The sequence below is a fragment of the Dendrobates tinctorius genome, unplaced genomic scaffold (genome assembly GCF_039654945.1).
Source record: "Dendrobates tinctorius isolate UK_male_01 unplaced genomic scaffold, ASM3965494v1 ptg000089l, whole genome shotgun sequence".
In the NCBI taxonomy this organism is placed as follows: domain Eukaryota; kingdom Metazoa; phylum Chordata; class Amphibia; order Anura; family Dendrobatidae; genus Dendrobates; species Dendrobates tinctorius.
In genome coordinates, this window is record NW_027361757.1 from 5,004,212 (window position 1) to 5,017,464 (window position 13,253).

The following is a 13,253-nucleotide window of genomic DNA, read 5'->3' on the forward strand; positions in this document are numbered from 1 at the left end:
TGCAAATAAAATACAAACACATATGAGCAGACATTGCTAAAAAGAAATCCATTTGCTTGTATATTTTGGGATGAATACACTGTAATATATTTCTTGTCTTGTGTGCCTGCAGAAAACTAAAAGGAAGCTTGAGGATGCATTGCAGAGGTTGGAGAGCCTGTATGAGAAGCTGAGAGAGAATACCGTGAGTATATGTTCCCAACACTTGGCTTGCACACGGAGCCATTTGGTCTTTCACATCAATAAGATTGACTGAAGGCTATGGGCCCACGTAGAGTTTTAAAACGCACAATGAAAACCGGACTCCTTCCCAGAAATCGCGCGTTTTTTTCCGCACGATTTCACCGCGATTCTGTTCGCGATTTTGCCGCGATTTTCTCAAGCACTTTCCAAGCGATTTGAAGAATCGCTTGGAAAGTGATTGACAGGTTGGTCACACTCGTCAAACATAGTGTTTGACAAGTGTGAGCAGCTTTTTACTATTGAGGCCGCCTATGCGGCTTCAATAGTAAAAGATAAAATCTTAAAAATGATAAAAAAAATAAAAAATCGGGGTATATTTACCTTCCGACGTCCCGCTTCCTTCCCGGGCCTCAGCGTTCCCAGCGATGCCTTGCAAGACCTGTGATGACGTTGGTCTCGCGTTACTATAGCGATCTCGCGAGACCACGTCATCACAGGACCTTGCCGCAAGGCATTACTGGGAACGCTGAGGCCCGGGAATGCAGCGTGGGACGTCGGAAGGTAAATATACCCCGATTTTTTTTTTTTTTTTTTTTTTTTTTTTTTTTTTACAGGGGTATGGTACCCAGGGCCTGGAGGACAGTCTCCTCTCCTCCACACCGTGGGTACCAACCGCACATGAGACGCTTAACTTCCCGCATGGTGGGCATAGCCACATGCGGGAAGTAAGCGATTCTCATGCATTCCTATGGGTGTGGAATCGCCGCAATTCTTTGCGATCCGCACAAAAGACTGATCATGCTGCGATTTTTTTTTTCCGTGATGCGGTTCCGCCGCGGAACAAAGCGCAGCATTAACACAGCATGTGCGGAATGCCATAGGAATGCATGGGGGGGCGTTCTGTACAAGATTTTTAAACATTTTCGCGCACACAGCCGAAGTAAAGAAAAAATGTAGATTTCCAGGACGTCCACCTGACAGCACCATGGAGGACGTCCTCCTCCTCCTTACAGGGACAGGAAAGCACACGAGAGGTTAAAAGGCCATGTCCCACCCCCTTTCCCTCAGTGTTTTTCCTGTCCCTGCACGGAGGGACACGCGAGAGCTTACCGGAGGGGCCCAGGGGATCGTGCGGCCGGTCCAATCCTTCCCCTGTCAAGAGGTCCCGGGGCCGAAACTTCCCGGTGGGGAGTCCCTCGGCTCCAAAGGCCAGGAGCAGGACGACGCTCCTGGAGGGAGCCGTTCCTCCCGGTGGGGGGGCTCTCGGCTCCAGGACGGGTCGGCTCCCCGCAGGCGGCTGGCCGTGCGGGCACCGACAGAAGTGGGCGCAATCGGCCGCGGCGGGCCGAGTACCCGCAGGACGACGCCGACGGCTGGGCATTGGAGGCCGGAGCGCCATAGCAGGCGGGGAGGCGGCTCCCTGCACGCGCCGAGCGCGGTCGCGCGCATCTGCCCGGCAGGAAGTGGAGGCGCGGCTTACCAGCGTCACATCCGGTGACGTCAGACGCCGGTTTCAAATCCAGGGCGCGCGCGCTCCTGGACCACAGCGTTCTCCAGAGTCGTCACAGGTCGTTCCAGGCTGTGTGGCTGCATCGGACGCCAGGGGATGGAAGGCAACACTGCATCTGGTGGAGGGGTAAGTGCGCATAGCGCAGACCACCCTCCACACCCGTCCCCACAGCCCAGATCTGATGAGGTGCCCCTTATGTTATCAGGAAAAGGGAACCCCGGCAGAGTCCCCCTCGGGGAAGGACCCGGCGAAAGCCACCTCCAAATCAGTCAGATGTCCGGTGTGCAGAGTAAAGCTGCCAGACACCTATAGCAAGACCCTATGCGGTCCCTGTACCTCCAGGGTCATAGGCGAGGAACAGCCATCTCTACTTTCCGAAATGAGGTCGCTGATAAGGGAAGAGATTCAGGCCTCTACAACCCGTCGTCGATCCCCCAGCCCTGGGCCAAGTCGCAAGCGTCCGAGGTGGGAACCAGTCCCAGTATCAGAGGCGAGCCCTAGCGAGGAATCCCATTTCCGGGACTCAGATCAGGAGGAAGAAGGCGAGATCCTGGGGGATAGTCAGGAGCAGAACAGAAAGTGGTACACACGGTCAGAAATACCATGCAGATGGAAGAAGTCCCTAAGCCACAGTCCAGACAGGACTTAATGTTTGGAGGACTGGTGTCCCGCAAACAGGTGGTGTTCCCTGTAAGCGAGCACATCAAAGCAATGATCCTGGAGGAGTGGAAAGAAGCAGAGCGTCGGTTGACACTCTCCCGAGACTTTAAAAATAGACTGCCCTTCGATCCCGAGGAAACTCGGGCGTGGGAAGAAGTCCCTAAGATCGACGTCCCAGTCGCCAAGGTTACTAAGAAGTCGGAGACCCGATGGATAGAAAGGCGGACGTCTTGTTAAAAAGAGCATGGGAGACGTCGGCGGCCCTGATTAGAGCCAACATAGCAGCCACCTCGGTGGCTAGGTCTATGTTCCTGTGGTTGGGGCAGTTGGAGGAACACCTAACCAACAAGACCCCGAGGTCAGAGATACTAGCATCTCTTCCTCTCTTGAAATCAGCCACGGCGTTTGTCGGATACGTCGGCGGAATCAGTTAGGTTTGCGGCCAGAAACAGCTCCCTCTCTAATGCGGCCCGGAGAGCAGTCTGGCTTAGATCCTGGTCGGGGGATAACCCTTCTAAAGCAAAGTTATGTGCCATCCCTTTCGTGGGTCTGAGGGTGTTTGGTCCATCCCTGGATAATATCCTTGAGCTGGTGTCCGATAAGAATAAGAGATTCCCGGAAGAAAAGCCCAGGCGGTCCCAGTCCTTTCGGAGAGGCTCCTTCTTCAGAGGACAGTCAGAGTTTAGGGGCCGGGCGAGGTCTAATAGAAGCTCCTACAAAGGCTCCTTCAGCCAAAGTGGGAGGAACAGAGGTCCCCCATTTGCATCGACATCTAGATCGAGGAGACAATGACGCCATAGGCATTGGGGGGAGACTTCGCCACTTTGCAGCAAACTGGTCACGAGTCACCAACAATCAGTGGGTCCTCAGAACCATCAGGGAAGGTTACAGGATAGAGCTCTATTCTCCTCCCCCCGACAGATATATTGCCCCCACTGTCGTCCGGGAGGACTCCGCAATGTGGTCGGATCTTCAGGACATGTTAGACTCAGGGGTCATAATACCAGTTCACCGTCAGAAAGAGGGAAAGGGCACTACTCTTCCCTGTTTGCAATCACAAAGAAATCCGGCGAGGCCCGCACCATCATAAACCTGAAGCCACTAAATGCTTGGGTCAGATACAGGAGGTTCCGGATGGAATCAATCCGATCCGCAATTCCTCTGATAGACAGGGACGCAGTTATGTGCACCCTAGACCTAAAAAAGGCATATTATCAGGTTCCTATTCATCCCTCATCCCAAGGCCTACTAAGGTTCGCGATCAGTTCACCAGCCCGGACCTGCCATTTCCAGTTCCAGGGTCTTCCATTCTGGCTGGCCTCGGCTCCCAGGATCTTTACAAAGCTGGTGGTAGAGGTGGTGGCCTACCTGAGAGATCAGGGTATTGTGATTGTGCCGTACCTGGACGACTTCTTACTGGTGGCAAGATCCAAAGAAGCGCTCATCCGAGACAGGATCCGAACAACTACTGTGATGGAGTTCCTGGGCTGGGTGATCAACTGGGAGAAGTCGGACCTCACACCAGACACCAGAAAGGTATTCCTGGGAGTCCTCCTAGACTCAGCCGACAGAATATCCTGGCTTCCCGAGCAGAAGCAGAAGTCCATTCAGGCCAGAACCAGAGGCCTGTTGAAGCGTCAATGCTCCATAAGGGAAGCAATGGAGGTCCTGGGCCTCATGACGGCCTGCATCCAGTGCGTCCGTTGGGCCCAATTCCACTTGCGGTTGTTACAAAGAGAGATTCTCGCGAGGTGGGACAGGAGTCAGGCATCGCTAGACAAACCCCTAAGGCTCTCAGGACGAGTAAAGGAGTCCCTTCGCTGGTGGTTACAGGCCAGGAACCTTCAGGTGGGCGTGCATTGGACAACCTCTCCATACGTGGTAGTCACCACAGACGCAAGTGCGTGGGGATGGGGAGCCCACATAGAAGGGAAGATCTTCCAGGGGAAGTGGCCAGCAAGCATCAAGGCCAGATCCTCCAATTTCAAGGAACTCTTCGCGGTCTGGGAAGCGTTGCGGAGAAACCGGTCGGTACTAAAGAGTCGTCATGTTCGCATTTTATCCGACAATACAACGACAGTGGCATTCCTGAAACACCAAGGAGGAACCAGACATCAACCACTACAGGCACTGGCGGAAAAGATATTCACGTGGGCAGAACGGACAGTTCGATCCGTGACCGCAGTACATCTAGAGGGTTCCCAAAACGAAGTGGCAGACTACCTGAGCAGACAACAGATCCACCCGACAGAGTGGGAATTGAACGTAGAGATCTTCTACCAGCTTTGTCAGCGCTGGGGGACCCCCAGTATAGATCTCTTCGCAAGCCGGAAGAACTCGAAGGTTCCCAGATTCTACTCCCTAAATCCGATGGACCATCCAGAAGGCGTAGACGCCCTGAGTCAGACTTGGGGAGAATCCCTCTCTTATGCGTTCCCACCACTGGCCCTCATACCGGCAGTGCTCAGAAAGATACGCGAGGACCTCGCAAGAGTGATATTGATAGTGCCATACTGGCCGAGGAGAAGCTGGTTTTCCCTTCTGCGAGCCATGGCAGTAGAAGATCCAGTCGAGCTGCCCTTGTGGGAGAACATCATCCACCAGGGCCCGATCCACCACCCGGACCCGGCAAGACTCCATTTATCGGCTTGGATCCTGAGAGGGACATCCTGAAGGCAAAAGGATTGTCGGAGCAGGTCATATCCACCCTACAGGCCAGCAGGAAGCCGGTGACGTCTGCAATTTATCGGAAGATATGGAAAAGATTCTGTCTGGAGGGTGGCAGGTCCGAGCTCGTGGCAGGCACCCCTGATCTCCCTAACATACTAGGGTTCCTGCAGGCAGGTTTTAATAAAGGCCTCAAGCCCAGCACTCTAAAAGTCCAGGTTTCAGCTTTGAGCGCCTTCTTCGATTATCAGTTAGCTGCACATCCCTGGGTGATAAGGTTTATAAAAGCCACACAGCGCCTGCGCCCCACGATTAGGCAGCTCACCCCGCCATGGGACCTGGGCCTGGTACTTCGGTTCCTCTGCTCGGACACTTTCGCCCTTAGTGAGAAGATAGCCATCTCTGCTCTCACTCGTAAAACGGCCTTTCTAGTAGCCATTACCACGGCCAAAAGAATAGGGGAGATCCAGGCCCTATCCACTAAGGATCCATACCTCCAGATAAGAGAGGATAGTATAATCCTAAGGTTAGACCCGGCATTTACCCCGAAGGTAGCCTCTACAAGAAATCTGAACCAGGAGGTAGTGTTACCCTCTTTCTGCGATAATCCCCGAAATGAGAAGGAGCGGCGGCTCCACTCGCTAGACGTGAGGCGCGCAGTTATAGAATACCTAGAGGCCACCAATAGTTGGCGTGTCGACCCGAACCTGTTCGTTCTCTTTGGAGGTAGGAATAAAGGGAAGAAGGCCTCTAAGGCGTCCATCGCGCGTTGGATTACCTCAGTAATCTCGGATGCCTACCAGGCTGAAGGCGCCAGCCCGCCTGATTCCTTAAAAGCCCACTCTACGAGGGCGGTATCGGCCTCATGGGCCGAGCGGGCGGGGGCGTCAGTTGATCAAATTTGTCGAGCGGCAACCTGGGCTAGTCTTAATACATTCTGCAAACACTACAAACTAGATGTGTTAGCTGGCCAACAAACCGCATTTGGGAGAAAAGTTCTCCGGGCAGTAATCCCACCCTGAGGAGGTGCTTTGGTACTCTCCATGGTGCTGTCAGGTGGACGTCCTGGAAAATAGGTATTAGACCTACCGGTAATGATGTTTCCAGGAGTCCATCCTGACAGCACGGGTAGTTCCCTCCCTGTTATGTTATACTATGTTGTATTATGTTATGTCATATGCTGTAATATGATTGTTTCATTAAACTGTTACTAGCATCATCCACCTTGTGGTACTTGTCAAATCACTGAGGGAAAGGGGGTGGGACATGGCCTTTTAACCTCTCGTGTGCTTTTCTGTCCCTGTAAGGAGGAGGAGGACGTCCTCCATGGTGCTGTCAGGATGGACTCCTGGAAACATCATTACCGGTAGGTCTAATACCTATTTTTTCTTAAATACCTTTTTTATTTTCATTAGTTACTATAAACCATGAATTACTGCTTTGTGCTCTGAAGTGTATGATCCCATAAACCATTACTCCCTTCTAACCTTTTTTTTTTCTGCATAAATCAGACTGTGCCCTCGAAAGTTGTGGTAAGAATAATTTCTGAGATGTGGCATTCATTCAAATGAACAGAAGACAGTGTAATACGGAGTAACATCAAGGTCATTCTTTGTAGCAGCTCTTGACTCTGGCATTTAGACAAGAATGCAGATGCCCCTTCCCCAAATATAATGTCCTTAAGGCCTAATAACGTGTCCTGAGAGGGCAACCACTTTAGAGGAAAAAATATGAAAACCATAGTTTCCTTTGAGAATTCTCAGCTGTTATTGTGATGTTTCAGGCCACTTCTTTGTCTTGTAGGTCTAGGATTAATAAAATATAAGCCCTTTATGTGCTTGGGGAGCAGCATGACAACAATCTAAGAATATGCTAAGGGACAACTTCATAATACACAGCTTTGAAGACATGTGGTTGTCCATAAATATCTCCGACACTTCTTTCTGTAACCTGTAGATAATGTTAAGGTACTGTCACACTTAGCGATGCACCAGCAATCACGACCAGCGATATGACGCGTTCAGGATCGCTGGTGCATCGCTAAGTGGTCGCTAGTTAGCTGCCACACAGGCAGATCTCACCAGCGACATCGCAGGGGTCGGAGGTCGCTACTTACCTGTCAGACGCGGCGATCCTGACGTCCTCCCGCGTCCATGCGTCGCTCGTCTCCACAGCAGGAAGCCCCAGCAGGAAGCTGACGATGAGAAAAGGCCCAGGACGTTCTCGCGCAATCAGCGATAACCAGCGGGGGAACGGTCGGTGGTAAGTATCAGACATAGCGATATCGCTAGTAATATCGCTATAACGTCACAAAAACCAGTGACGTTATAGCGATATCGCTAAGTGTGACAGTACCTTAAGGCTATAGCAATCTGAAACTGCAGTGGGCTGTAGTGCACAATGCCTGTGGCATGCTGATTGCTGCTGCACGTGGAGCAGTCTGTAACCTCTCTTGTGCTTTAAGAAAAGTAGTCCATAAAATAAACAATTCATTCCGTTCAATCTCCTCTTTTGATTCTCTATCACAAAGACAAAAGTGATCATCACTACTTCTAAAACAGTGACTGTTCTCAATTACAAGACTTCGCCCAGGATCTTCCAAACCATTAACGATGGAGCTACATTTTGGAATATTTAATAAACTGTAATTTATACCAAATAGAAAAAATGTAAGTGGTACTTGCCAATGGTGTGTCTTGCTGTTTTTTTATAAATCATACATTACATTGTGCAAAGCATTAGCAGGGAGGGGAATAATCCAGAGTGGCACAGCATGTTTTTTGTTTGGAACACTCTTTGATTCTCTTTAACCTCCAACTTAATTCCCATATATCATACTGCAATTTGTCCTATTTTGATTAAAAAGTAGAGCATCACATAAACTGCTAACCAGTACTATCACAGCTTGCTGTGGTCGTTTTGTGATACTTTTTTTCTTTCCATATTCTCATAAATTAGCTAATAAATACAGTCATGTTGGCTGGACTGTCACCTCAATTATAACTTTATAACAGGAGCTGTCTAGTCATAATCATTATCTCTGATATGAGCTTCTGTCTTTACCACTGAAGTTCTCCAGAAGTACCTAAAATTGCAGTTACTTCTGCTAATTGAGTTATACAGTTACTTCTGCTAATTGAGATGGTGAGCCCCACCCTTTCAGATAGCCTAAAGGGCATGTCACACTAAGAGATATCGCTAGCAATATCGCTATAACTAGTGACGTTATAGCGATATTGCTAGCGATATCTCTGTGTCTGATACTTACCTACGACCGGTTCCCCCGCTGGTTATCGCTGATCGCGCGAGAACGTTCAGGACTGTTTCTCGTCGTCAGCTTCCTGTGGCGCTTCCTGCTGTGAGGACGAGCGACGCGTGGAGCCGGGCGGGAGGACGCAGGATCGCCTGGTGTGACAGGTAAGTAGCGATCCCCGTCCCCAGCGATGTCGCTAGTGAGATCTGCCTATGTGGCAGCTCACTAGCGACCACTTAGCGATGTACCAGCGATCCTGACCGCGTCATATCGCTGGTCGGGATCGCTGGTACATCGCTAAGTGTGACAGTACCTTAAAGCCATGCATTGCCTAGGGGTTCTTCATCAGGTCATATGACCTGATGCAGAGAAGTAAACCTTGACTTTCCTGATATAAAGGAGCAGCTATATAAGATATTACTGACAGTATGATTGAAAAAAATAGCTGGACTGCTTCTTTAAAGGCATTGTCCGGTTTAGAAAGCCCACTTTCATAAACTCTATTGTTCAGTTTAGTAGAGAGGGGCTTTGAATAAGGATATTTATGTGTCAGCATAAGTGGAGAGCAGTAAGAATATATTTGTGGCCTGGAGAACCTGTTAAGGCCCTATATACATTAGACTAATGTTGGCTGAATCTGCCTGTATAGACCATTTCGGGCAATGGTCTATTGCACGTGTCCAATTTTGACGATCGCACATTTTCTTCCGAAGTTAAGCCACCAGCTGACATATCAGTTGACCTTCTTTCTCGTAGAGAACACAGGAGCGCTGGACCAAACGAGTGCTCCCAGGTATGGAAGAGTTGCCCGAGATGGCTATCTGACGAATGATAAGCCAAAGCATTATTTGGCTGACAGCCATCGAACGTGTATGGCCAACATTATATGATGATGGGATGTTGAATGCAAAGAATTTAGCTGTAAAATAAAGTAAACTATACTTATTTTGTATTGTAATTATTACTTGTAATACAAATGATTTCTTTTTACATAGTTTGTGATTTGTGTATTAAATAGTCATCGTATCATTTTCTTTCAGCTATCTCCGCATATTCTGGCTGGGCTACATGACATTGCCTGTTGTATGGAGAGTCGCAATTACCAGCACGGTCTTGCTGTACACACACACGTGGTCAGTGGAAGCAACTTCAGTGAAGTCTCCGGTTTCATGCCCATTTTAAAGGTCCTAATGACGATTGCCAGCAAATTGGGGGTGTAGCACTAAAAACTGATGCGGACATTACAGCTGTACACTTGGGAGCTGGCAGTGTAAAGCTTGTAGAATGGGTAATAACATTGCACCATACTGGTGCAGATTTATCAGTCATCAGATACTTTCTAATATACAAGCACTACACGGGAAGCAGTGCAATACGTTCTTTTTATAGATTACTGAACAAATGGAACGTAGATCTAGTGGGATGCCATCTTGATTTGTGTGCAGAAAAAGGTAAAACTTAGTGCTGGGTTCTTTTTGGTCCAGAATGGAACAAAAAAAACCTAAAAAGTAAAATAATTAGCCCAGTGCTGAATAGTGTCACAAACTTTAAGATTGCTTGAGTTTACACACAGAATGGTTTATGGTCAGGACGACAAAATTCATAGAAAAGGCTGCAACTGTGCAGAGACGCACACATCTGCCTCCAAAGACAATCTGGAGTACAGTACAGTTTAAAGGGAATCTGTCACCACTTTCTGAAGGCACAAAAGTGGTATTTTCTGTAAAATTGCTGATTATTAGCAGCAGTGACACCAAATGCTGGAGTCCTCTCAGTGATGTGAACATTTAATAGAGGCCTTAATATCTATGAACTGCTCTTCTGGCATTTCATCACTGATTGCCGCCTTTGTCCCTCTGCACAGTGTAAGGGTAGTGCTGTCAGTCAGCTGTGTAAGGGTTTGAGATAGTGCTCTGGCAGTGCTGTTCGTCAGCAGCGGTAGGGTTGGGGCTAGTACTCCGGCAGTGCTGTCAGTCAGCTGCAAGAGGGTTGGGGCTAGTTCTCCAGCAGTACTGTCAGTCATATGCGGGAGGGTTGGGGCTAGTCCTCCGACAGTTCTGTCAGTCAGCTGTAGGAGGGTTGGGGCTAGTCCTCCGGCAGTTCTGTCAGCCAGCTGTGGGAGGGTTGAGGCTAGTCCTCCGGCAGTTCTGGCAGTCAGCTGTGGGAGGGTTGGGGCTTGTTCTCCGGCAATACTGTCAGTCAGTTGTGGGAGGGTTGGGGGTAGTCCTCCGGCAGTGCTGTCACTCAGCTGTGAGAGGGTTGGGGCTAGTCCTCCACTTATGATTTATATCTTCCGCTGTGATTTAATGAAAAGTGCTACAAAAAAAAATACCAGCCCAGTGATGAAATCTAGGTGTCTGTCACTACTTTATGCTACCCTCAAAACCTGGCTACAGAATCCCTTTAATTGTTTGTATGTTATAGTGCTTTTTAGTCCTTGGTTTTGTGATTATAATTAATTTTTAAAACAGGAGAAAATGAATTTCTGCTCATTGCTTTCTTTTCGCGCCCATTAGCAGGGCTTCTGTTTGCTTTGATTCTGTTATTGACTAATGCTGGTTGTAAAAGAGATGCTGGATTAACAGAAGTTCCCTGGTCTCCAACAGTGTATTAAAGGAATTGTACTAGTATATACAGGAATTACAACCAGCAGTGTGGACAATATATGCCTCATTCTTACTTAAGAATATGGCGTACTTGTAATATAAAGGGAACACTCAGGTCACTACTGCGGTGTCTATCATTTTAAGTAATTGCGTTATTTAAAATCTGTTTATAAAAGCACAAATATGCTGAATAAACCATCTGCCATGACTCTTCTTAATTGGAAAAAGTGGTTTGAAAGCACTGATCAACAAAGAAGCGATGGCTCTTCTGACATTTCTGTATTCGGAAGTGACCCATCAAATAATCATTCAGGAGCATTGTTTCTTATATTTTTGCTTTGTGCTCTTCTGTTGTTGCTGCTATACATTTATGAATAAATTGGCATCCAGTTGTGTGGGTATATTTGTTAGCTATAATCAGTTCTGATACTGTAGGGACACAATGGAAATGGTGGCAAAAGTTTTTGTAAATTTTTAGGAGTGACAAATTAATGGCACAACACTGAGAGCTCTTAAAAAAAAAAAAATGTTCCAGAATTGTTGTCCTTAGGCTGAAGGTTCATACTTAGGTTCATAATATATACAGATGGCACACACCATAGACCCTTTCATTTAAATGTATAAGTTTAGATGTGTTGATAAGCCAAGACAGACAAGTCAGGAGTCTCATTAAAGTGTTATACTCTGCCATCTGCTTCATTGAGTTATTGTTCTACTATTTGGAAAAAAATTAAATATGCACTTCACTAATACTGGTGACAACTGCTGTATGAATGATCTGGACAAAACCAAAACAAAATTCCTTTGGATGTTAAACTGGAAATACAAAAGTGTTAATTTGAATTAAAAAAAATATTATTCCTTCAATAATAGACCGCAAACTGTGTTTTGGATAATTGGACAGGCTTTGTCTTTGAGACAGCCTCCCTTAAAGGTTTATTCCCATTTCTGGGTAGTATTGCAAAGTAATTGTAAAATGAAGCAACTTTGCAATTTACTTGTTAGAAAATATTTACAGAACACACACAGTGCTTGCACGCTGTTCCCAAAAGAGCTGAGCCCCACTCTGAAGCTGACCAAGGGATTGCTGGTGTGTGTGGTCACTTTCCGATTCTAGACAGAATCTGTGCAAATGCTACAAGAGCTTAAAGCCTCCTCAGAAAGCACACAGGTTGGGCCAGCAGCGCACTAGTGCCACTGGTCCGAATTGTCGATCATGCAAGTGTTAGCATGAAGTAGGTAGCAGTTCACTCCTGAACAAGAACACACCCAAAAAATACACACAAAGCTTTAAGCAATTGTACAATATAATCTGATCTAGGTTTTAGTGATTTTTTTTTTTCCCCACAAAGTACAACCAGCTAATGAAACACTTGTTATCTCCAATCTGTTTTTATTTTCTGCATCTCGCAAGATTCTAAAATATTTTTAGTGGCCACATGGACCACAACGTCTGGAGATATTTGTTTACTTTGATGGTAGGGTTTTCTACTAGTGTTGAGCTAACATGCTCAGATAAGGTGGTATGAGAGCATGCTCGAGTGCTAACAGTATATTCGGCGTGCTCGAATACTGTGTTCGAATTGTCGCGGCTACATGTCTATCGGCTATTGGGCAATCCCTGCATGTGTGGCGGCTGTCTAACAAACAGGCATGGATGTATAATGTATGATACAGGTAGACCGAAAGATGAAATTCTATGCCTGTAAGAAGAACTAGTTGAAAAACAGTGTAAATGTTTTCTGCAGGTACATTCATAAGGGTCAGGGTTGCAAACTTGGCTTTTTATTATTTCTGGACAGCTTATCAAAAAATCAGACAGTATTTTTTATGAACACATTTGAAAACCATAATAAATCATAGAATCTCACGGCTTTCAGTATCTCCTGTATGCTGCTGACACACAGATCTACATCTCTGGACCAGATATCACCTCCCTACTAACCAGAATCCCACAATGTCTGTCTGCTATTTCATCCTTCGCCACAAGATTTCTAAAACTTAATATGGACAAAAAAAAATTCATCATCTTTCCCCATCTCACTCGACTCCCCCAACAGACTTATCCATTAAAGTAAATGGCTGTTCACTCTCCCCAGTCCCACGAGCTCGCTGCCTTGAGATAATCCTTAACACTGATCTCTCCTTCAAACCACATATCCAAGCCCTTTCCACTTCTTGCCGCCTTAAACTCAAAAATATTTCCCGGATCTGTACATTCCTAAGCCAAGAATCTGCAAAAACCCTAGTGCATGCCCTCATCATCTCCCACCTTGACTACTGCAAACTCCTGCTCTGTGGCCTCCCCATTAACACTCTTGCACCGCTCCAATCTATTCTAAACTCTGCTGCCCGACTAATCCAGCTGTCCCCC

General features: G+C 47.3%; 1 protein-coding gene across 4 annotated transcripts in view; it reads left to right on the forward strand.

Moving 5' to 3' along the window:
* Nucleotides 1-11,567, forward strand: part of SEC31B (SEC31 homolog B, COPII coat complex component) — a 169,009-nt gene extending 157,442 nt beyond the window's left edge. For all 4 annotated transcript variants that reach the window (XM_073585777.1, XM_073585778.1, XM_073585779.1 and 1 more), the window contains 2 exons: nucleotides 113-184; nucleotides 9,314-11,567. In XM_073585777.1, the coding sequence (XP_073441878.1) occupies nucleotides 113-184; nucleotides 9,314-9,493 (252 nt within the window). In that variant the 3' untranslated portion in view covers nucleotides 9,494-11,567. The remainder of the gene's footprint in view (nucleotides 1-112; nucleotides 185-9,313) is intronic.
* The last annotated feature ends 1,686 nt before the right edge of the window (nucleotides 11,568-13,253 follow it).